At 45.7% G+C, this 25,792-nt stretch overlaps 1 protein-coding gene across 4 annotated transcripts in view; it reads right to left on the reverse strand.

The window, feature by feature from the left end:
* Nucleotides 1-25,792, reverse strand: part of Ccdc57 (coiled-coil domain containing 57) — a 116,372-nt gene that overhangs the window by 80,809 nt on the left and 9,771 nt on the right. For all 4 annotated transcript variants that reach the window (XR_003736204.2, XM_028884938.2, XM_037201038.1 and 1 more), the window contains exons 4-10: nucleotides 9,986-10,087; nucleotides 9,653-9,810; nucleotides 9,446-9,520; nucleotides 7,897-8,097; nucleotides 5,114-5,272; nucleotides 1,729-1,891; nucleotides 1,063-1,197 (exon numbers count right to left, since the gene is read on the reverse strand). Coding sequence is in view for 3 of the 4 variants with exons in the window: in XM_028884938.2 (XP_028740771.1) it covers nucleotides 1,063-1,197; nucleotides 1,729-1,891; nucleotides 5,114-5,272; nucleotides 7,897-8,097; nucleotides 9,446-9,520; nucleotides 9,653-9,810; nucleotides 9,986-10,087 (993 nt within the window). In the remaining variant the exon portion in view is untranslated. The remainder of the gene's footprint in view (nucleotides 1-1,062; nucleotides 1,198-1,728; nucleotides 1,892-5,113; nucleotides 5,273-7,896; nucleotides 8,098-9,445; nucleotides 9,521-9,652; nucleotides 9,811-9,985; nucleotides 10,088-25,792) is intronic.

A 25,792-nucleotide genomic window follows, 5' to 3' on the forward strand; every position in this document is an offset into this window, starting at 1 on the left:
CCTTGACATATTCATAACCATGGCCAAGATCCATAGCATGCAAAAGAGGGAATTGTGCTCACCTGGTCCTCCATGGCAAGGTAACAGGAGCCATAGGCAGAGAAATTAATCAGTGAGATGAGAAATCAGACTATAGCCGCCTTGGGTATGGAGGTAGGACCAAAGGAAGGGTGTAGGGGTCTTTATAGGGTGAAGAAATGCTTGCTGGAAGTGTACTTAGTACACTGACTCAGACTTGATTCTCAGGATGCTAGGACCCTCATTTCACCACATTGAGGAGTGAGTACACCTCATTAAAACAAAACAAAACAAAAACCAGCAAGGGAAACAAAACAATTTGCAGGTCTGGGATAATGCTGTTTCCTGCCTCTCCCAGGCTAAGGCTGCCTCTAGGCCCTCTGGCCCCCTCCCTGAGCCAGACCTCTGCCTAGGAATTTAGTTCTGCTAACAACTGCAACAGCTTAGGCAGGTTGGTCTCCTTGGTGGCAGAACCCACCTCTAAGAGGAAGTGAGTTGGGAGGAGTGTAATGGCTCAGTGTGTGAAGAGGCTTGCCCACGGCTGAGTTAGTTCCCTGAAATCCACATAAAGGTGGAGAACCAACTCCAGAATTGTCCTCTGACCTTCAGATGTTTGCTGTGGCATACATGGGCTCCCGCAACAATAATAATAAATTAAATTAAGAGATCAAGTTGGCAAATTGCATGGTCTTGGGAGACGGCGACACAGCCTAAGCATTCAACAATGAACGGCGTCTTGAAGGACGCAACAGTGCTTTGACACTGCCACCTAGTGTCAAGCCGCGCCTGCCTGAGGTTTTCTCCGCGGCTGGGCATGGTCAGTGCCCTTTGGATGTAGGGTTTTAGAGCCTCGAATGCTAAAGAGCAGAGAAGACTACATACTAGCACACCACTTTAACACTGCAAAATTTGGGACTTGCCCTCATTGGAGCAACTGCCATTGAGAGGGGCTGGACTGAGGAAGCCCAAGCCGACCTAGTGGACACTGAAGTGTCCCTCCAGCAACTGTGGAGGGAAGGCTCTTCAAGCCAGCAGGGGGCTCACCTGTGCCTCCTGTCCGGGGAGGAGCCCGTGTGTCCGCAGAGTTTCCATAGCCTGGTCTCGCTCCAGCGACACAGCCTTCAGCAATGTCTCCTGCTTACGCAGTGCCTTCTCTGTCTCCTGGAGCTTAGCAGCAACCTGGGAAAATGTCCATCTGTGGGCAGTGCTGGTCTTCAGGGCACAGAGACCAGGCACCCTCCTGCTTAAAAAGTGGACAGCAGGAGCAAGTGAACAGCCACAAGATCCAATACACAGGAAGCATTCAGATGCTAGGGCCACCTCCAATGGCGGGGGAGGACTTCCCTGTCCAGCTAGAGTTAGTTTGCCCTGGCTGGGGAGGGCCAATCCCAACGAGTAGGGACCATCTCAGCACTCCAAAACCCATGTCGCTGTTAAGAGAAACAGCTCATACAATAAATACATTTGGGCACAGGGCAGAGACTTATTGGTATTCAGACTGGCCTTGAACTTGGGATTCTCCTGCCTCCTTTTCTTGAGCAGCTGGGATTACAGGGCCTTATCACTACACCATCATGACTGTGATTCACTGCTATAAATTAACTGGTATTTGAGGTTCAGTGTTTTCTGAGTTAAAAAATAATATGGCAAGGGCCAAACCCATCTTGTACAGTACCGCATATACTCCACACCCAGAACTGCCCAAAATACCTGATCTCTGGCCTTGGTCAGCCCTTGGATCAAAGTCTCTGATCTCTGGATCTGGTCTCGTTCAACATCATCACAGCGGCGCTGCCAGTCTAGGCCTAGCTGCACCTGGTCACGCTCCAGGCTCTGTTCCCTTTCCACTGCTAGGGACAGTTGCTGTTTGTACCTATAGACACAGTCCAATGACCCATGCTGTTGTAAAATATTTTAAGATGTGTTACATTGTTTATGCAGTGGAACATTTGTTTTAATGATGCAAAGATGTGTTGCATTCTTGTTGTTTTGTTTCTTTTGTTTTTGAGACAGGGTTTCTCTGTGTAGTTTTGATGCCTGTCCTGGATCTTGCTCTGTAGCCCAGGCTGGCCTCGAACTTACAGAGATCCACCTGGCTCTGCTTCCCAAGGGCTGGGATTAAAGGCATGCACCAACACCGCCCTGCTACATGTTGCATTCTTTTATGTTGCATTTCTTTAACTCTGTGAAGCTGTGTTACTGTGCCTGTCTAAAAGACCCGATGGTCTAATGAAGAGCTGCATGGTCAGTAGCCAGGCAGCAGAAAGGACAGGTGGGGCTGGCAAGCAGTGGGAATAAAGAGAAGGAAAATCTGGGAAGAGGAGATTAAGGAGTGAGAAAGGAGGAGGACTCCGGGGGCCAGCTACCCAGATACACAGCCAGTCACGGAGTAAGAAGTAAAGAAAGATAGGCAGAAACAGAGAAAGGTAAAAGCCCAGAGGCAAAAGGTAGATGGGATAATCTAAGTAAGGAAAGCTGGCTAGAAACAAGCCAAGCTAAGGTCAAGCAGTCATAAGAAAAAATAAGCCTCCATGTGTATTTATTTGGGAGCTGGGTGGCAGGCTCCTCAAAAAGCAAAGAATAAAGAGTTAAAAAAAAAAATTCAACTACACCATGTTAACTTTCTTTCCTGGGGTCCCTTCAACATGAAGAGCAAAGGTGGAATGCAGGATGAGGGGCTGACATAATGCTCCTCCATGTCCTTCCCATCTCAAGCGTAGTTTGTGCTGAGGAAAGATGCATGCATGGGTGGGGAGAGGTGTCCTCTGAGAGACCTGGAGGAACAACAGCACCTGTGGACAAGTGGGCAAACATCAAGACTCATCAAATGCTGGAGGGAGATGGCCACACTCAGCAGAGAGAGCCAGTGTGCAAACAGAGAAGGGAAGCTGTCAGACCTAAGCCAGGGCTGTTACATCCTCTGAACAGAGACCTGAGAGGCAACTGGAGCATGTGCCACTGGACCACGGAGGCTGGGAAGGCATGAGGAGCAGAGGGTCCGGGTCAGAGTGGTCTGTGCACAAGGGGGACAAACAGGCCTGTGTGTGCAAAAGACAGCACGGTCAGGGAGAAGCCAGGACAACCCCAAGTGCAGACCACTTGATGAATAACTCTGCAGCACAGCTAAAGACAGCTGAGAGGGAGCCATGCCTAAGCTCGGCTGGAAGTCTACACTTTCCTGTAACTGACAGGATCAGTAGGTAGATCACAAGGGATGGGGGACAAGGATACTGTTACCCATCAGTGTGGCATAGGCAACATTTTCAGAGTTCAGACTGTAACAAGAGCATATTTTATCTTTTTTTTTTCCATTTTTTTTTTTTCCCCAGACAGGGTTTCTCAGTGTAGTTTTGGTGCCTGTCCTGGATCTCGCTCTGTAGCCCAGGCTGGCCTCGAACTTACAGAGATCCACTTGCCTTTGCCTCCCGAGTGCTGGGATTAAAGGCCACCACCGCTCAGCATGTTTTATCTTTTAGGTCTACTTAGCCAGCCATCAGGGCAAAGAATATTCCAAAGCAAATTGCAGAGGAAATCAATTGTATAAGGTGCATTCTGCATGCACAGCAGGGCTAGCTCAGAATCTTTGTCAAATGGTGCCTGGGACTAAAATCGCCAGATAGGCAATACGGTTCTAAACCATCTGCTGACTAGAGAGGAACATACAAGGAGACTTAGAATTTTAGGTGAATAACACCAGAATTTGTTGGGTGTAGCTAATCTGTGTTTCAAAGGAAACTTTTAACACGAAGTACATCTGATGGAAGGAAGGATGTCTCAGAGTTAATCATCGTGGTTCCACTCTCAGGACCAATCAAAACAATAAACAAACCCAGAGGAAATAGAAGAAAAACAGTAAAACAACTGAGAACAGAAAAAAAATTGAAAAAAAAATCAAATTGAAAAGCTGGTTCTTTACAAAGATCAGCAAAATCAATAGAACTGATAAGCCTCTAAGTAAGGCTGATCTGGGGTAAAGGAGAGACCATCAAATGGCCACTGTCATGAACAAGAAGGGCACATGCAGTAGGGTACCAGGAACCAGGAACAGGGCCAACAACTAGATGAAGTGGACAGATGGACACAAAGTACCAAAATGGACAGAAAAAATATCAGAGAGGAAAATCTTTAAAAAAAAAAAAAAAAAGCAGCTAGCTGGGCAGTGGTGGTGCACGCCTTTAATCCCGGCACTTGGGAAGCAGAGGCAGGTGGATCTCTGTGAGTTCGAGGCCAGCCTGGTCTACAGAGCAATAGACTCAAGCATCACAAGACTATTGAGCATCAAAAAGAATCTGCAGCATCCAAACCTGAAAGTGATAAAAATGAAGAGGCCACATTGTAGGCCTCCACTCAGTCCAGGCAGACCCACCCTAGAGCAGTCAGGGCAGACCTGAAGGGGGCTGGGTTAGAGAGTGGTAGGGTACACCTGTATGTGTCCATCCAGACCCATCATATGGACATTGCTTTATATCTGATTGATTTGATTACATCATGGAAAATAGGCCCTTATCCTCATTCAAGCATATGCTCTTTTTTGCTTGTTTTGTTTTGTTTTTGTTTTTTTCAAGCAGGTTTTCTCTGTTAAACAGTCCTGGCTGTTCTGGAACTCTGTAGACCAGTCTGACCTCGAACTCATAGAGATCCACCTGCTTCTGCCTCCCGAGTGATGAGATTAAAGGTGTGCGCCACCACTGCCAGGCTCAAGCATATGCTCACAATGAACAGGGAACATATTTTCAATTTTTTTTTGTGTGTGTGACAGGGTTCCTCTATGTAGCCTTGGCTGTTCTGGAATGCTATGCGGATCAAGTTGGCCTTGAACTCATGGCAATCTGCCTGCCTGTGCCTCTGCTTAGCACCACACCAGCCCTTCAGCTGCTTTCCTTCAAGACTGAGAGTCTTCATCTCAAGGGTGTCTGGGCGCGCCCTCTTGGCTTGGATGTTTGCTCTTTGCCACCATGATCCACTTGCACCTCTTACCATTCCTCCCCCAGAGAATGCAGGGCCATGGTTATTTTCTGCAGTTCCAATCCTGAGGACCTGTAACGGTTCCTGTCTGCAGAAGGCATTCAGCACGGTGCTACCTTGGGGACAGTACCTGTCTATGTCCTTCTGGAACTTGGCCACCTGTGCCTTGAGCTTCACCTCTTCTTCCTGTAGCATCTGAACCTGAAGGTCTTTGGAGACAGCCTCCTTGGACATCTGAGTGATCTGGGCATCCCAGGCAGCTTTCAAAGCTGCCGCATCTTCTCGAAGTCTGCACAGGAAGAAGTGTGTGAACGCAGCTGGGTTCCCTTATACTCCCTCGTGTGCCTATACAGACTCTGAAGAATGCACACATAGTTGTCCAGCCCTCATAGAAAAGCCACATTAGAAGCCAAACCATTGTCTACATTAAGACCATGGTTCTACTCAGTAAGAAATGTTGAGCTGGGAATAGTGGTGCACGCCTTTAATCCCAGCACTCAGGAGACAGAGGCAGGAGGGTCTCTATGAGTTTTAGGCCAGCCTGGTCTACAAAGCAAGTTCCAGGACAGCCAGGACTCTGTTACACAGAGAAACCCTGTCTTGAAAAACAAAACAAGAAAAGGAAATGTCTAGCAGCCAGCCATGCAAATGTTAACTAACTGACTATAAAGGGCCAACTATGCAGGGTGGGAAGGCGATCTGTACCTACAGCTATGGGATTGAAGATCGCGGAGGAGCCCCTCACTGGGCCCATCACAGCACCTGACACATCCCAATGACAGGTAAAAGGAGAGTCGAGTCCACTCACCAGCTTGGCAGTAAAGTGCTGCTAGAAGAGCCACTCAAATGGACAGGGTCTCTCTGTGTAGCCCTGGCTGTCACGGAACTCCCTCTGTAAACAAGGCTGACCTCAAACCCACAGAGATGCTCCTGTCTCTGCCTCCCCCGTGCTGGGATCAAAGGTGAGTGCCATGATCAATTGGCCAATTTAAAATTTTTTTTCTTTTTTTTTTCTTTATGCATATGGGTATTTTGTCTGCATGTGGGTGCTGAGGCTTGAACTCGGATACCCTGAAGGAGTAGTCAGCACTCTTAACCACTGAGCCATCTCTCTAGCCCATGTGGAATAAGCTTTAATTTCCTTATAATTCATAGCTCTAAGAACTACTTCTTCCCCTTGGTAGAAATGTAATTTGGCAGTAATTTTTCTTGTTAAGAAAAAAAAAAAGAGATAGAAATACCCCCATCCCAAAGAAATGTGCAGTTGCTAAGTCTGGGAACATTTGCAAATGGCATGACTTCAGTGTTTCCACTGAACACAGTGTCTCCATGGCCATTTCCTCACCACTCAGGACGGGGGCTCTGCACACCCAGAGCTGTTACAGCAGTTCCTTCAGCACTCACAGTTCCCTGACACAAGTGGAGCAGGTTGCCCAAACACTCTGGCCGGGATGAAATACTGGAAAGCAGCTGGTGTACTGGAGCATACCTGTAATCCCAGCACTGGGTAGACTAAGGTAAAATAGAGGTTTCCAGACCAGCCAAGGCTACATAGGGAGACCTCATCTTTAAACAACAACAACAAAATGTTAAGCCCAGAGCTGTACGGTCCTGAAATTCCAATTCTGTTCATATCCACAAGAGAACTGGAAGCAAAGTCCATAGAGGAGATCTGTACAGTTGTGCTCACGGCAGCGTCACTCCTAAGAGTCAGAGTGGAGGCAGCCGTACACGCAGAGGGGAAGAGACTGTCACCCGTCCACACTGGGGTATCCTTCAGCCTTAAAGGAAGAAACCCTGACTTAATAACCACTGTACTCCATAGCACAAATAATTAAAATAGTTAACTTGTGCTATGCATGGTATTTTCGTATGTATGTGCAGGAGCATGAATGAGGAATTTTTGGGTGTGGGTGCATGTGCACAATAGGTCAGATGTCAACCCTGGATGATGCTCTTCAGGAGCATCTGCCTTGATTTTGGGGATAAAGTCTTTCAATGGGACCTGCAACTCAATAATTATGTTAGGCTAGCTAGCCAATGAGTTCCCCATGGCTTCTGGAGATGTATATTTTGATACAATCACAATGATTTAAAAGAGAATGGCATTCTACAAATGTGGGTGAACCTTGAGGACTTGAATCTCTGTGACAGGCCAGTCATATAAGGGCAAGTACCATAAGATTACAATATGTGCTGTTCCTAGAGTTAGCAAATGCACAGAGAAAGCAGATGGGAAGCTGCTGGGAGACTTGGAGAAGGGGGAAGCTATGCTGAATGGGAACAGCCCTTCTAGTGCTGAATGGGAACAGCCCTGCAAATGGATGGCATCCATCATATACTGAAGCCACTGAACTTTACACTAAAATCAATTAAGTCTGAGCCTTGCCAGATATGGTGGTACACACCTATAACCCAAGCACTTGGAAAGTTGAGGCAGGAAGATAAGTTAGATGGCATCAAGACCCTGTCTAAGAAGAGTGGGGGACAGTATGGTGGCATATGCTTGCAGTCTTGGCACTTGGGAGGTGGAGGCACAAGGATTATAAATTTAAGGGCAACTAAAGAAACATTTAAGAGAAATGGCTAGGCTAGGTGGTGGAGGCGCACGCCTCTAATCCCAGCACTCCGGAGGCAGAAGCAGGCAAATCTCTGTGAGTTCAAGGTCAGCCTGGTCTACAGAGTGAGTTCCAGGACAGAGAGGACTACACAGAGAAACCCTGTCTTGAAAAAACAAATAAACAAACAAGAGAGAGAGAGAGAGAAACAGCCAGAAAAAAAAATGTCCAGAAAGTCCCTCAAGTCCTTCCCACCTGTTGCTACACAATTTCCCTTGGTCTAAAACGGCCCCTGCCTGCCCAGGCACAGGTACACAGGGCTGTTGGGCAAGGCAGGCCAGAGGCCTCGGCTCACTTGTCAATCAGAGCATTCTTCTCCTTGACATCGTCAGCTCGCGTCCACTCGGCTCTGCGCAGTTGTCCCTCCAGGGTTTCACGGTGGGCTTGGAGCTCCAGCACCCTGGCCTCCAGCGCCTGCAGCTGCTCTGCATGGGCGTCCTTCACTGCGGCCAGCACCATGTCTTTCTCCCTGGCCTGACGGTCAAGCTCTTCATATCTGAAACACACAGAAGGGTCCCACCGTGGCTCACTCCGTGCCCTGGAACCTTCCAAAGTGTTTGTCATTCTTTCTTACATGACAGTAGCCTCTGACAAGGTGACTGACTCTGCAGGCAGCATCTGCCTGCTCTTAGCTTTGTAGGAGTAACTTGTGGAGTGAGCTTGCTTTTCCTATGTAAGCAGCTATTCTTAGATGACAGGCTCTTGGACACCCCCCAAAGCTCACAAGACAGACACCAAAACAGGCTCACAAAGCACTTTTAGCACACCACCAAGCTTTGTGACCAGCCCATGAGGAACACAGATGCTCCCTGACTCCCAGATGGGCAGATTCCTGAAAGCTCTCTTAGTTTATCAGTGTGTCTGAACTGCACAAATCATGACATGAGAAAACACAAGAGAATCTGTCCCCTCCTCGTCCTTCCTCCACAGCACAGCATCTTCCCAAGCACCTACATGTTCGTAGCTAGTTACTGTGTTTCCTCTGAAAGAGAAAGTAAATGTTCTTGCCCTGGGGGATGAAACCCTAGGGCTGAGCTTCTTCTAGTGGGATCATTCACGGGCCTCTCACCTCATCCCTAACTCTACTTCATGAAGCTACCTTGCTGACTGTGCTGTTCCAGCATCTCCTGAACCCCACTATAGCCTGCGGGAGGGGCAATGCTTCAATTGCCCTGTTGAAGTCTCCACCTTGAGACAACACACCATCTACTTCCTGGGTGTCCCAGTCACCTGGCAACATGAAGCACCTGCTGCTGTTGGCTGGGTCCCAACTTACACTGGTCACAGCAGAAAAAAGAGAGCTCAGAGAATCTACATCCATGACAGTAAGAGGTGACTGTCAACATGGTAAAGTTTGGGGCTACAATCTAAGATTTAGTTAATAAAACGTCCAAGTTTTAAATGTTAACTTTTAATTTTTTAAATATTTATTTATTTAGTGGTGGGCATGTGTGTGTGGAGTCAGTTTTCTTCTTTAAGCCTGTGGGTTCCAGGGAGGAAATTGAGGTCACCCGCTGTAGTGGCAAGTGGCTATGCACAGAGCAATCTCACTTGCCCATAAAAGTTAACTTTTAACTAAGGTTATACTTTTTAAAAGTCTGTTTTGGCATTGGAGATTGAATCCAGACTTTCTGGCATGCTAAGCTTGTGTTTTACCAATGACATGGAGTCCTGGCTCTTAAAATGTTTTGAGTTTTGAGAGACTGAAAGTCTAACCCTCTCTGAGGAAGTAAAGTATGGAGCCAAATCGTCACCTGAGCACAGGCACCCGTCACAGGGCCCTGGTCTCCAGGGACTAGGACCCAGACTCTTCCAGAGGCACCCACCCAGGCACAAATACTCACTTCCTCCTGAAGGTCTCCTCGGCTCTCTTCCGGGCCAGCTGTAGGGAGTGAAGCTTCTCCTCCAAGTCCTTTATCCTAAACAAAAACTGCATCAGTGAAGAGCACTTACACAAGAGACCCAAGAGCAGAGGGTGGATAAGCCAGTACGGCAGAGCCACGAGGATCTGGTCCCGATGGCCACAGTGCCTTGGGAGGAGAACCACGCACCGAGCATCCTTCATGGCCTCCAGACCCTGGAGCTCCAGGGTGTGGCCCTGCAGCTTCCTCTCCAACTCCATGTGCTCTGCTTCTGCCTTCTGCAGACTCTCTGCTGCCTGTGCTCCAGCTTCTCTCAGAGCCTGCAGCTCTTTGTTTAGTAGTTTTACCTGAGAAAGATTGAAAAGTTCCAAGGGAGTGGCTGGGTAGGAGGAACAGTGTGATGCGCTGCAGCACAGGGTGATTACAGCTGCCAACAGTGAGCTGGAGAGCTGGGAAGCCTGCAAAAGCCCTGGCGGGGACAAAAGCCCTGGTGGGGACAAAAGCCCTGGCGGGGACAGTTACCTTGAGCTCATGGGTCAAGACTACATTGCTCATGTCATCGGCCCTCAGTTGGAACTCATGCTCCCTTCTCTGCATTTCAGATTCAAACTCCAGCAGCAGCTCCTGGAACAAAAGATTCAGGAGTGAAGGAGGGTAGCTACCTCAAACACCTCAGCTCAGGCTTGAGACCACCGTCTGTGGTCATATTCTATTTGTATGTTAATAAATAAAGTTTGCCTGGAGATCAGAGGTCATAGCGAGCCATAAACAGAAGTCACGCCCTTAATCTGATCATGTGGCAGGCAGAGTCTCTGTGTGGTCAAGGACACAGCCAAGCTGGCGACACACACCTTTAATCCCAGTGCCAACCATAGAGACCTGGAGGTCTGTATAGACAGGCAGTGACAAGGAAGTGATGTGGCTGGGTTTAGAGCCAATGAGAAGACAGAACAGGAAGGCAATAAAAGCACAGGTTAGACAGGAAGAAGCCTATGGTAAGCTAAGGCTAGTCATGGCTATTCGCTATTTCTCTGATCTCTTTGGCCATCACACCTGTATTTGGCTGTGTTTCTTATTTAATAAGACTGTTTAGAAATTTGTCTACAACTGCTCATGAGCAGCAATGTTTTACAGTATGTACAAAAGTGTTCTGCTCCACACACATGACAGTTACTATGAAAGACAAAGACTTAGGGTTCTACGACCGTTCTTCAACATGTGTCTTCATAGCTCTTTGGTTTTTATTATGTTAGAATGTTTAATTTTAAAAATTTCTGTCAGATGCCAGGTGGTGGTGGTGCACGCCTTTAGTCCCAGCACTCGGAGGCTGAGGCAGGTGGATCTCTAAGTTCTTCGAGACCAGCCTGACCTACAGAACGAGTTCTAGGACAGCTAAGGCTATACAGAGAAACCCTGCTTCAAAAGACAAAACAAAACAACTGTGGTCTGATGGATCACTTATGTTTCATTAAAAAAAAAAAAAAAAAAAAACAAAAAAAAAAACCTGTTAGGTTGGCGAGATGACTCCGGAGGTAAAGGCACCCACCCTCAATCTGAACTTGTGAGTGAGATCCTTGGAACCCGAATGAGAGAATCCTACAACTCCATCCTCTAACCTCTATGTACTTGGCCCCACACACTCCACATAAAATTAACAGGGACTAAGAAGGATGGCTCAGGATGCTGAGCGGCAGTGGCACACACCTTTAATTCCAGTACTTAGGAGGCAGAGCCAGGCAGATCTCTGTGAGTTCGAGGTCAGCCTGGTCTACAGAGCGAGATCCAGGACAGGCACCAAAACTACACAGAGAAACCCTGTCTCGAAAAACCAAAAAAAGAAACAAAGGAAGCTGGCTCAGCAGTTAGGGAGCTTGTTTTTGCAGAGGTCCCAAGTTCAGTTCTCAGCACCACCACTGGCAGCTCACAAGAGCCTGTGGATCCAGCTCCAGGAGATCCAACACCCTCGCATACAAATTCTCTCTCTCTCTGTTTTTTTTTTGTTGTTGTTTGTTTGTTTGTTTGGTTTTTGGTTTTTTGAGACAGGGTTTCTTTGTGAAATAGTCCTGGCTGTCATGGAACTCACTCTGTAGACCAGGCTGGCCTTGAACTCACAGAGACCCACCTGCCCCTGCCTCCCGAGTGCTGGGATTAAAGGCGTGCACCACCACTGCCCGGCTTGTCTTTGTTTTTGACAGGTTCTTACTATGTGGCACAGCCTGGCCTGGAACTCACTATGTAACTAAAAGACATTTTAAATGTGTATGAGAGTTGTGCCGGCATGCGTATCCATGCACTGCATGTGTGTCTGGTGTTTCCTTGCATCAGATCTAATGGAACTGGAGTTACAGACAGTTGTGAGCTGCCATGTGGGTGCTGGGGATTGAACCCAGCTCCTCTGGAGGAGCAGCCAGAGCTCTTAGTTGCTGAGCTGTCTCTCCAGCCTCAAGTAACTTACTAATTAGACCAGGCTGGCCTCGGATTCACTACCTGTGCCTCTTAAGTGCTGGGGTTAAAGGTGTGCACCACCAAGCCTGGCTCCCAAATAATTACTGTATCTTTTTACATTTATCATTTGCATGTGTGTGTGTTTGCATGTGTGCACACTTGTGGGAGGTCAGAGGACAACTTGCTGAAGGGTTCTCCACTTCTACCGCTGAGTTCTAGGGACTAGGATCGGATGGCAGGGCCGGCAACAAGTGCCTTGACTTAATGAACCATCTTGCCAGTCAACTGATTTTAAAATAAATTTATCTATGACTTATCACCAGTAAATGTGTGATTTGTATTTCTATTTTATATACATATACCCATATATATAAAGCTACATAAAAATTTCTCAGGTAAGTAGAGCAGTGGTGGCGCACGCCTTTAATCTTAGTACTCAGGAGGCAGAGGCAGGTGGATCTCTGTGAGTTCGAGGCCAGCCTGGTCTACATAGTGAGTTCCAGGACACCCAGGGCTACACAGAGAAATGCTGTCTCAAAAAACAAACAATCAAATAAAAATTCTCAGGTAAAATGGGATGATAAATGAAACCACCTTAAGAAGCCTCTCTCTGAGGGTGAGGCTCATGGGTGCCACCCTCAGAGGGGCTGGTTGACGCCTACAGTTCGGTTAGCATTCGGTTAACAGTCATTGCTGTCAGGATAGCATACACATTCTGCACATTTCCTTTTCATTTCTCTGACATGATGAGGTCAGCCATGGGGTCCTTGGCTGATAAGAGTGTTTGGATCCTCCAGCTATCAGTAAACCAAAAGCCTCATTTCTTTATTAGCTAGTGTCAGGAATCCATCTCATTTTTGTTCAGTACAGGGCAAGAGCCCCTGGGAGAACTGAGTGCTCAGGAACTTATGACCTGGGCCCTGCCCTGGCACCACCAGACTCTGGCCCTGAAGGGCGGGCTGAGGGAGCACATGCAGCTGTGAAGGCGCTGCCCCCACCCCTCCCTGTGAAGCACACCATCCAGCTGGCAGACAGGCCCATACAAACGTGTGCACTGCATGGATGCTGCACCTGCAGCTGCTCACTCCCCTGCTCAGGAAACTGTAGGAAGCACAACTGAAAATTACGCCTCACTTTGTCAGTCCATTGAAAGATAAATGTGAAGTATGAATGGTCACAGGACTGACCTTACTGGAATCAGAATATTACAATCATTACTACAAATTACAAAATCATGGGGATACAGCTTAGTGGTGGGATGTTTGCCTGTCATGTGTGACAAAGAAGGAAGGAAGGAAGAAAGGAGAGACTCTCAAAAGACTCAAACCCAAACCAACCAACTAACCAAACAATGACAACAAACCCACAAAATCATGAGACACTGGTTTTTCTGAACAAAACCCACAAGGAAAGTTCTGCAGTTGTGGCTACCAGAGAACAGGGATCCATATTAGAACTTCAAGCCAGTGCTGCCACCTCCTGGTCAACATGACAGACTGAGAGACAGACATGGCCTGCCTCCACTGTGCTTTTGTTGTCAAGGTTCTGGGGACTGTGCACACACTTAGGATTTAGAGACAGGTCTCTGGATAAAACACAGAACCTCACACAATAGTCTGCCTCTCGCTGTTCTCCTTGCATGTGCCCTTGTCTCAACAACTAGCAGTCACCCTGTGTGCTCAAACCAAATTGAGGCCTCTGTCACACCGGCCTCTTCACCAGACCCATTGGATGTCCCACTGACTCCCCTGGCATGTCAAGAGTTGGCTTGTTCTCATCTGCTAGGGCTTACTACTCAGGAACGTCCGTCCCATCAGCCTGCTGACTACATCTCCCACTTCTGGACCAGGACATCCTCAGTCATGTCACTGCTCTGTACAAACACCCAACAGTTTCCCATGCTACCCAAGTTCTGCAAGGCCCTGCAGGCCCACCTGTACCTGAACATTCATTCCTCCTATGAACTTGAACTCTAGCGTCTAGGTATCCCTGAGCACACAGGGAGGTACTTCTTCCTCCTGCTGAGTCTGTCCTGCACCACCCCACAGTGTCTAGTGGACCTTCTTGGCCACTCTCTCTATTTGAAAGGTGAATCCAACCACGCCCCACTCCCGACCCTCCTCTCTCGTCCACCTTGAGAAGGCGAGGGCCCTGGACCTTATTCAGGTAGTTAACTGCTGTAAGATGTTCTTTGCTCTGTGAGGGCAGGCACATCTAGGTATGACAGGTATTTATGTCCAACCTAGAACCTAGAGAGCTACCAGCATGCAGAATGCATTCAGAAACATTTCTGAAATGAGTGAGTAAATGAGGTGGTATTGTGTTCCCCAAAATATTGTGCACCCTAATAAACTTATCTGGGGTCAGAGACAGAACAGCCACAATATTAAACATAGAGGTTAGGCAGTGGCAGCACATGTCTTTAATCCTAGCATTCCAGAGGCAGAAATCCATGTGTTCAAGGATACAGACAGGCATGGTAACTCACGCCTTTAATCCCAGGGAGTGAGGCAGAAAGCAGAAAGATATATAAGGCATGAGGACCACAAACTAGAGGCATTTGGCTGGTTAAGCATTTGGCCTGATTAAGCATTCAGGCTTTTGAGCACCAATTCAGCTGAGACCCATTCTGGATGAGGACTCAGAGCCTCCAGTCTGAGGAAACAAGACCAGCTGAGGATCCGGCAATGTGAGGTAGCTGTGGCTTGTTCTGTCTCTCTGACCTTCCAGCATTCACCCCAATAACTGGCCTCAGGTTTGATTTTATTAATAAGAACTTTTAAGATTCTTGCTATAAGTAAATTTCCTCCAATGTCTGTGACCCAAAGGATTTTCTTTGGTCCACAGTATGTGATAAAATTAAACAGGCCAGTTACTAGGTATTGGTTGCTTCACTTTATAGGAAAAGAATCATTATTTCACTGAATCAGTTCTACTTTCAAGGTTGACCAACATGTGAGACTCTGGCCAAAACAGAAAGACAGGCGCTTGAGGAGCAGGACCATATTTAAGAAAGCCTCTCCTCAGTCGGCGGTGGTGGCTCACACCTTTAATCTCAGCACTCAGGAGGCAGAGGAAGGTGGATCCCTGTGAGCTCGAGGCCAGCCTGAGCTAGTTCCAGGACAGCCAGAGCTGTTACACGGAGACACTGTGTCTCGAAAAACTAAAAAAAAAAAAAAAAAAGAAAAAGAAAAAGAAAAAGAAAAAAAAAATCCTTTCCTCACAACTGCCCCCAATGCCAAGACTGCTCCAGGCCACAGAAGGCTGCTCTGGGCTGGAACAGCCAGCACACACTGGGCACATCTCTGCCTACCCTCCTGAAGCATCCAGAATTGGAGTCGTACCATGCCAAAGTTTCTTGCTTCCAGAGGTAGGAATGCCACCTTGATAGCTACAGTACAGACCCACTTCTAACGGGCCTGCTTCCTGAATGCTGGTGGAATTAACCAGCTGCTGGATGCTCCTGCTGCCTCACTGCTGTGCCTCACTGCTGTGCCTCACTGCTGTGCCTCACTGCTGTGCCTCACTGCTGTGCCTCACTGCTGTGCCTCACTGCTGTGCCTCACTGCTGTGCCTCACTGCTGTGCCTCACTGCTGTGCCTCACTGCTGTCGGAAGCCACACCTTCCCTGCCATGGCAGACTGGGAGCCAGAAGGAGTCTCCCTCCCTTAAGATGCTTCTTGTCAGCTGTTTACTCACAATGAGGAGAAAAGAAATAAAAGTGAATGGATTTTAAGATGCTGAGGAAAGGCCGGGTGTGGTGGTGCACACCACTGATCCCACACTCAGGAGACAGAAGCAGGATGATCTCTGTGAGTTTGAGGCCAGAGCAAGTTCCAGGTCAGCTTGGGCTACATTGTGAGATCCTAACTGAAAACAAAAGAGGGTCATGTGTGATGTCACATGACTGCAATCCCTGCCTTTAGGAGGCAGAGCAAGATGATTTCAGGGAGTCCGAGGACTACACAGTGACACTCTGTCACTTGTTTTGGAGGTGTGATGTTTTAGCACATGCCTGGGCAGAGATCTGTGTAATGAAAGCAATTCCCAGTCAGGGCTCCCTCTACTGAGGTACTTCAGGTCAACCACCAAGGTGAGCCGTCTTGTCCACGGTGACAGGTGAGCCGTCATGTCCACGGTGACACCGTCACAGCCTCGGTGAATCAGGGGCAGCAACTAAATCCACTGGCAACATTTTTCACGTCAGAGGTTGGGAAGCAGAATCTGACAAAAACTCTGTGAAATTCAAGTGGCTGCGGCTCTGAACCTGTCACAGCCAAGACAGGCAACACATTCCTCACTTGGGTGTCATGAGTAAACTCCTGAGTAACTTACACTGCATGGCGGTAGTGTAAGGAGGGGACATGACTACTACCTTCAAAAAGGCCTCCAGGTGTTTCCCCTTTCTTCTCCTTCTTCATTTTTGTTGTTATTTTGTTGTTTGTTTTTGAGATGGGGTCCACTGTGTAGTCCTGGCTGGCTTGGAACTCACAGAGGTCCTCCTGCCTCTGCCTCCTGAATGCTGGGATTAAAGGTGTGCGCCACCATACCTGGCAGCTGCCAGTTTTGAATGGGACCTGAAACATGAGAAGGCTCTCGAAGAGGTCAAGGCTGCTGTGCCTCGTGTTCCATCCCTTGGGCCATTTAATCCACCAGATCCTGAGGTGACCCCATGGACCCGAAGTGACCCCATGGACTGGGGTGACCCCATGGACTGGAGGTGACCCCATGGACTGGAGGTGAGCCCATGGACCGGAGGTGACCCCATGGACTGGAGGTGAGCCCATGGACGGAGGTGACCCCATGGACTGGAGGTGACCCCATGGACCCGAGATATAGGTGCTGTTTGGAGCCTTTTAGATTTGAGTGAAGCTTCAACACCATCCACAGACAACTTGTGTGTCTTTAGGCCAGGGATGCAGTTCAATTGCGTAGTATGTGCAAGGCCTGGATTTCATCCCCAGCACTGTCTATAAAAACAAACAAACAAAGAGACAAACCCTGCTCTTTTTCTGTTTATTTGGTTTAGTTTTTGTTTGGCTGGTTGTTTTGTTTGTTTATTTTCCAGATAGGGTCTCACTATGTAGCTCTGGCTGCCCTAGAACTCACTATGTAACCAGGCAGGCTGGTCTCAAACTCAAAGAGGTTTGTCTGCCTCTGCCTTCCGAGTGCTCAAGTGCTGGGATTAAAGGTGTGTACCACTACACCTCAATGAGCCCTGGCTGGCCTGGGACTCACAGAGACTCACCTACCTCTCCTGGGATTAAAGAAGTGATTAAAGGCGGCTCCTATTTCCTTTTTGTGAGAAAACTCTTGGTCAGCCACTAAATCTTGGTATAAACCGAACACTTGGCCATAAGCCCCCAATTTACCATGTGACTCCAGCTGGTTCATCATGCGACCCACTAAGCTACAGTTTGGCATTTGCTGCAATACACCATCAAGGAAAACTAGTATCTACAGGACTGGACTTAAATAGACCCAAGATTGGTAAGTTACAAGGGCTCCTGCCCTCATTCCTGCTACTGGGCCTTCCCTCTGCCATGTAAACCAGCAGATCACAGAGGAAGACAAGACTTGGTTCAAAAGTGACATTCAGGAACCACCTGAGGGTGTACAGCTGCAACACGCAGGCAGGCTCTCCCTGAACACCCTGAGGACAGCAGTCCTTCCTTGGGGCAGTGAACCCAACTGTGCGATTTGTTTGGAAGAAACAAAAATGGGCAAATATGCAATTATATACTGTTTGTCTGGATGATTGCCTCCTTGGAAGGACTATGATTAGAATAATGTCGAGAAAGACAACTAAGGAAGTATGTGGGCAGATCTCTTCAAATGGGCAAAGGTATGAAAATCTTTATGTCGAATGTAAACAAACACTCACCAAAAGTTGACCTCATCATACTTCAAAAACCTGTACTCCACAAAATTGGAAAATCTGGAAGAAATGACAATTTTTCTGGATAGATACCACAAACCAAAGTTAAATCAAGACCAGATAAAACTATTTAAATAGATCAATAACCACTAAAGAAATAGAAACAGTCATCAAAAGTCGCCAACCAAAAAAAGCCCAGGACCAGATGGTTTCAGTGCAGAATTCTTCCAGACTTTCAAAGAAGAACTAATCCCAATACTCTTCAAATTGTTCCACACAATAGAAACAGAAGGAACACTACCAAACTCTTTTTGAGGCTACAATTACCCTGATACCCAAACCACACAAAGATGCAACAAAAAAGAGAATTACGGAACAATCTCCCCCATGAACACTGATGCAAAAATACTCAACAAAATATTGGCAAACCGAATCCAAGAATACATCAAAAAAATTATCCACCATGACCAAGTAGGTTTCATCCCAGGGATGCAAGCATGGTTTAACATATGAAAATCTGTCAATGTAATACACCATATAAACAAACTGAAAGAAAAAAAACAGATGATCATCTCATTAGATGCTGAAAAAGCCTTTGGCAAAATCCAACACCCCTTCATGATAAAGGTCTTAGAGAGATCAGGAATACAAGAAACATTCCTAAACATAATAAAAAGCAATTTACAGCAAGCCAACAGCCACCATCAAATTAAACAGAGAAACTCAAAGTGATTCCACTAAAATCAGGAACAAGACAGGGCTGTCCAGTCTCCCCATATTTATTCAATATAGTACTAGAAGTTCTAGCTAGAGCAATAAGACAACAAAAGGAGATCAAAGGGATACAAATTGGCAAGGAAGAAGTCAAACTTTCACTATTTGCAGATGATATGACAGTATACATAAGTGACCCCAAAAATGACTCCTACAGCTGATAAACTCCTTCAGTAAAGTGGCAGGATACAAGATCAACTCAAAAAAATCAGTAGCCCTCCTATACACAAATGATAAAAGGGCTGAGAAAGAAGTCAGAGAAACATCACCCTTTACAATAGCCACAAATAATATAAAATACCTTGGGATAATCACTAACTAAACAAGTGAAGGACCTTTTTGATAAGAACTTTAAATCTCTAAAGAAAGAAATTGAAGAAGATATCAGAAAATGGAAGGATCTCCCATGCTCATGGGTAGGTAGGATTAACATAGTAAAAATGGCAATCTTACCAAAAGAAATCTACAGAGTCAATGCAATTCCCATCAAAATCTCAACACAATTGTTCACAGACTTGGAAAGAACAATACTCAACTTCATATGGAAAAACAAAAGACCTAGGATAGCTAAAAGAATCCTGTATCATAAAGCAGCCTTTGGAGGCATCACCATCCCTGACCTCAGGCTCTACTATAGAGCTATAGTAATAAAAACAGCTTGGTACTGGCATAAAAACCGACATACAGACTAATGGAATCGAATTGAAGACCCTGACATTAATCCATGCACATATGAACACCTGATTTTTGACAAAGAAGCCAAAACTATACAATGGAAAAAAGAAAGCATCTTCAACAAATGGTGCTGGCATAACTGGATGTCAATATGTAAAAGATTACAAATAGATCCATATCTGTCACCATGCACAAAACTCAAGTCCAAGTGGATTAAAGACCTCAACATAAATCCAGTTACACTAAACTTAATAGAAGAGAAAGTAGGAAGTACTCTTGAACGCATTGACACAGGAGATCACTTCCTAAATATAACACCAGTAGCACAGACACTGAGCACAACAATTAATAAATGGGACCTCTTTGAAACTGAAACGCTTTTGTAGGGCAAAAGACAAGGTCAATAAGACAAAAAGACAGCCAACAGAATGGGAAAAGACCTTCACCAACCCCACATCTGACAGAGGACTGATCTCCAAAGTATATAAAGAACTCAAGAAACTAGACATCAAAATACTAAACAATCCAATTTAAAAAATGGGCTAAAGAGCTAAACAGAGAATTCTCAAAAGAAGAATCTCAAATGGCTGCAAGACATGTAAAGAAATACTCAACATCCTTAATCATCAGAGAAATGCAAATCAAAACGACTCTGAGATACCACCTTACACCTGTCAGAATGGCTATGATCAAAACCATTAATGACTATGTTAGAGAGGATGAGCAAAGGGAACACTCCTCCACTGTTGGTGGGGGTTGTAAACTTGTACAACCACTGTGGAAATCAGTATGGCGGTTTCTCAGAAAATTAGGAATCGAATTACCTCAAGACCCAGCCATCCCACTCTTGGGCATATACTCAAGGAATGCTGATTCATACCACAAAGACACATGCTCAACTATGTTCATAGCAGCACTATTCGTAATAGCCAGAACCTGGAAACAACCTAGATGCCCATCAACTGAAGAATGGATTAAGAAAATGTGGTACATATACACAATGGAGTACAACTCAGCAGAGAGAAACAGTGACAGCATGAAATTTGCAGGCAAATGGATGGAACTAGAAAAAAATCATCCTGAGTGAGGTAACCCAAACCTAGAAGGACAAACATGGTATGTACTCACTCATAAGTGGATACTAGATATAAAGCAAAGAACAATCAGACTGCAACCCACAGATCCAGGGAGGCTACACAGCAGGGGAGACCCTAGGATGACTGTGGCTTAGAATAAGTTTCGTTTTTACTAAATTACTGGGCAAGCCTCAGTGAAACATTTCACTATTAGGATAAGAATTTGTACTGTATCAAGCTGATAATAGAAAAAAAAATTTAAAAAAAAAAAGAACTTTTACTGTGTCAAGCTGAAAATAGGAAAATAAATAAATGAATAAAAAAAAAAAAAAAAAAAAAAAAAAAAAAAAAAAAAAAAAAAACTTGACCTCAGCAGAGGATTTCAGTAGTCAGGTAGACATGATGACCTGTTCTGTAGACAGTAAACAACCTCAATCTCTTTCTTCTCATTCTCTTTCTTCAGCTACCCCTATAATTGCCCAATGGATTCATGAACGACCTGGCCATGGTGGCAGGGTTGGAGGTTATGCAAAGCCTCAGCAATATGGACTTCTAACTTAGCAAGGCTGACTTGGCTGTGGCTACTGCTGAGCGCCCAATCTGCCAGCAACAAAACCAACACTGAGCTACACTATGGTACCATTCCTTGGATGACCAGCATGAGACCTTGTTACACTGATTCACCGCCATCAAGGAAGGGGCAGTATCCTTATTAGAACAGACACGTATTCTGAGTATGGATTTGCCTTCCTTGCATGTAATGCTTCTATCAATACTACAATTTATAGGCCACAGAATGCCTTATCCACAGGAATGGTATTCCACAGAGCATTGCTTCTGACCAAGGACTCACTCACAACCAAAGAAGTGCTCAGTGGGGTCATGATTGTAAGATTAATGGGTCTTATCATCATGAGCAGTTGGCTTGAATGAGCAGTGAAATGGTGTTTTGAAGATTAATTTACAGTACCAGCTAGGTAACATTAAATTTCTGGGCTGAAACAAGGTTGCCTAGAAGGCTGAATATGCTCTGAATCAGAATTTAATAAGTGGTAGTTTCTCCCATGGCAACAAGTCATGGGCCCAGGAACTGAGATATAGAATTAAGAATGGCATTACCCACTATCACCTCTAGCAAAAAAATTGCCTTCTGTTCCCAGGATGCTCTCCTCTACTGTTAGAAGTCTTGATTTCAGAGAGGGAAATTCTTCTATCAGGAACACTACAATGGTTCCACTGGACCAGTTTATCCACAGGACACTGTCTATCATGTGGGGCCCTCAAGCCCCCAGGACAACAGATAAAGAAAGGAGCTATGGTGTTGACTGAGGTGAATGACCCAGACTTCCAGGGAATACTGGACAATTATGCCACAGTGGAGGTTAAGAAGATCCCTGGGCTGCCGGGCCGGTGGTGGTGGTGGTGGTGGTGGTGGTGGTGGTGGTGTGGTGGTGGTGGTGCACGCCTTTAATCCCAGCACTCAGGAGGCAGAGGCAGGCGGATCTCTGTGAGTTTGAGGCCAGCCTGGTCTCCAAAGTGAGTTCCAAGAAAGGCGCAAAGCTACACAGAGAAACCCTTTCTTGAAAAACCAAAAAAAAAAAAAAAAAAAAAAAAAAATCCCTGGGGACATCCCTTAGCATTACCATGTTCTGTGATTCTGGCCAGTGGAGCCAGACCTGGTAGAATATTAAGTATTAGTTTCCTTTAAAAAAAAAAAAGAAAGAAAGAAATAAGAACTTTTATTTTAAAAATTCAAATATATTTCCAATGAAAATACGTTTCCATTTACTAAGCACTCACAGATTGTCAGGCTCTGTATAAGCCAAAAGTTCAGCCAGGAGGTTGTGGTGCACACCTTTAATCCCAGCACTCAGGAGGCAGAAGCAGGTGGATCTCTGTAAATTAGAGGCCAGCCTGATCTACAAAGTGAGTTCTCAGACAGCCAGAACTGAACTGAGAAACCCTGTCTCGGAAAACCAAAAACCAAAACAAAATGAAACAAACAAACAAAACCAACCAAATAAACAAAAATGTTTGCTGAGACTCTTCCAGAGCAAAATCTACTTTTGTTCTTCACTTGTTCTGTTTTGTTTTTTGATTGTTGTTTTTCAAGACAAAGTCTCACTGTGTAGCCCTGGCTGTCCTGGAACTCACTCTGTAGCCCAGACTGACCTCGAACTCAGAGATCAGCCTGCCTCTGCTCCCGAGTGCTAGGACCAGAGGTGTGGGCCACCACCGCCTGGCTCTACCATTTGTGTTTGCACGAGACTGACCGTATTTCAGGTCCACCGTCAGAACGACATCTTCAAGTTTGCTCAAGACACAGATTCCCAATCATGGAGGAAGCACGTCACACAGCTAAAGCTGCAGTCGCAGCAACTTTTAGGGGTCTATATAAAACTCCTGTCATTTTTTAAAAGTAAGCTATCTTTAAGTTTTCTAACAATTTAACTGAAAAAAAATTTGAGTTTTTCAAATGTTTCATCCATTTTTCCAGTTTGTCCTATGTTTTCTAAATAAATAAAAATGTTGAGATTAGGCATCTTGGGCCTCAGAGAAGGCTCTGTGGTTAAGAGCATTGGTTACTACTATGGAATAATGCTTTTGTACACTGGTTTAATAAAACGCCGATTGGCCAGTAGCCAAGCAGGAAGTACAGGTGGGATAAGCAGACAAGGAGAATTCTGGGATGAGGAAAAGGAAGGCTGAGTCAGAAAATGCCAGCCCGCCGTCCAGGGAGCAGCATGTAGTGACAGACAGGTAAAGCCACAGAAAATGTGGCAACACATAGATTAACAGAAATGGGCTGAGTTTAAATGTAAGAGCTGGTCAGTGGTAGGCCTGAGCTAATGGCCAAGCAGTTTTAACTAATATAAGCCTCTGTGTGTTTACTTGGGGGACACGAATAGGAGAGATTTGTCCAAACTGCTGGCCGGCTGGGACACAGGAAAACTTCAGCAGCAGGTAACTCTTCTAAAGGACCCAGGTTTGATTACCTGCATCCACATGGTGGCTCACAACCATTTACCATGACAGTTGAAGGTCTTTCCTGGCCTCTGTGGGCATACAAGTGGTGTGTAGACATACACTCCAAAACACCTATACACACAAAATTTAAAAAAGAAAAAAGAGAAGGCACCTTATTTTCTTCTATGGTACATTTATAAACTCATCTTCACAGGAATGCAGGAACTCTTCAAATAACAACACATGCTCTGGCTACGGATGACACTGTCACCAAGCCTAATGGCCTGAGTTCAATCCCCTGAGACCCTAAACCGTAAGAGGTGAGAATGGATTCCCACAGACTGTCCTCTGATAGTCACTAGCACGCTACAGCATGTGTATCCCCACCCCCAAACACACAAACCAATCAATGTAACACATTTTAAATAAAAATATACGCTGTATACATTCTGGAGGTCTTTGGTCTTAGGCTTCGTTATAGCCTCTAGAGCTATCCCCTGTCCAAGCGCCTCTCCCACTACCTCTGAAAATGGTTCTGCTCCCAGCTGAGAAGAGGTTGCTGCTACTACCATCAAGCTTGAAGGCATCTCTTCTAGCACTTCAATTAAAGACTCCACAACTTCTGCCTCAAAAAGACACGATCCAACACACACTTCTAGCCCAGGCCTGCACACCTTTTTTCCAGATAAGTTTTCAACGTAGCCCAGAGGATCTTAAACTTGCGATCTTCTTGAGTGGCATTAAACATGTATACCACCAAGCCCAACTAATCCTTTCCTATTTTGTTAAGAATATGTGTGTGTAGCCTGGCATGGTAGCACACACCTTTAATCCCAGCACTCAGGAGGCAGAGACCGCAGATCTCTGTGGGCTCGAGGCCAGCCTGGTCATCAAAGCTAGTTCCAGGACTGTCAGGGCTGCACAGAGAAACCCTGTCTCAAAACAAGACAAACAAACAGGAAGAACACGTGTGCACATACAGACACATACATGACGTAAGCATCTTTTTTCTTTCTTCTGTTCCTTTGTCATGTAACAGCATTGACTGACTGTGTATTTCCAAATCTAGATTAAGTACTAACAGTGTGGATAGCAGGAGCATCCATTGACATTTTATCTGGACAATGGTGCAGGCACTTGGAAGGCTGTGGCAGAATCAGAATTGCAAATCTGAGGTAAGAGCAGGCTGTAGACCAAGGCTTTTGTCTTTTTTCTTTCTTCTTCTTTTTTTCTTGAGGCAGGGTTTCTCTGTGTAGCCCTGGCTGTCCTAGAATTTACTCTGTAGGCCAGTCTGGCTTCAGACTCACAGAGATCAGTCTCCCACCCGACTGTAAGGCCTTACCTTGAAAACAGATAACATTTGTTTCCTTCCATACTTGAGAAGAATAGTACATTTGTTGTTATAGTCAGAACTTTGTCTCACGTTCAGTGGAAGGACAACCTTCCTAATGTCTTTACTTGTAGGTGAAATGGTGGGGAGATGTGTAATGGGACTAGGTTAACAAGAGGTAGATTTGTGATGGTTAGCTTTATGGGTCAACTTTACTGGCCTAAAGACTTCACAGCTAGTTAGTAAACAATCATTTCTAGGGGACTGGAGAGATGGCTCAGCGGTTAAGAGCACTGGCTGCTCTTCCAGAGGCCCTGGTTCAATTCCCAGCACCCACATGACAGCTCACAGCTATTTGTAACTCCTGTTCCAGGGAATTTCATTCCTGCATACAAACATTATTGCAGGCAAAACACCAATGTATATAAAAATAAAAATAAATAAATTTAAATTAAAAAAAAAAAACAATTATTTCTGGGTATGTCTATGAGCAATTTTCCGAACAAGGTGAACATGTGAATTAGAGGACTGAGTAAAGAAGACTCAGTCTCCCCAGTGTGGGTGGTGTCAGCCAATCTGATACAGACACAAGAGAACAGGAATGGACTTTCCTTTCTGCTTGAGTCCTGATTTCATCTTCTCTTGCCCTTTCAAGTAGGGCTACAGTTTCTTTGGCCTTTGGGTTCAGACATAACCAAGTTCCAGGTTCTCCAGCCTACATGGTAGATTGTGGGGTGGCCTCCAAGACCTCAAAGGTCAATTCACATAATAAATGCGCTTCTGGCCGGGTGGTGGTGGCACACACCTTTAATCCCAGCACTCAGGAGGCAGAGCAAGGCAGATCTTTGTAAGTTCAAGGCCAGCCTGGTCTACAGAGTGAGTTCCAGGACAGGTATCAAAACTACACAGAGAAACCCTAACTCCAAAATAATAAATAACCCCCCCCAAAAAAATAATAAATAAATAAATAAATAAATAAATAAATAAATAAATAAATAATAAATGTGCTTCTGCATGTTTATGTATGGCCATTTCCCTGGAAACTTCTGATTGGTACCTGGGAGAAGAGTCACACTGGCAGTGACTTCCAGGGAAGATTTAGACATATCTCACAGTATCCAATAGACTCCCAGAGTGGAAATCAGTCCAATGATTCCACTTCTTCTGGAATAATATACTCAATG

The sequence above is a fragment of the Peromyscus leucopus genome, chromosome 8b (genome assembly GCF_004664715.2).
Source record: "Peromyscus leucopus breed LL Stock chromosome 8b, UCI_PerLeu_2.1, whole genome shotgun sequence".
Taxonomy (NCBI): Eukaryota; Metazoa; Chordata; class Mammalia; order Rodentia; family Cricetidae; genus Peromyscus; species Peromyscus leucopus.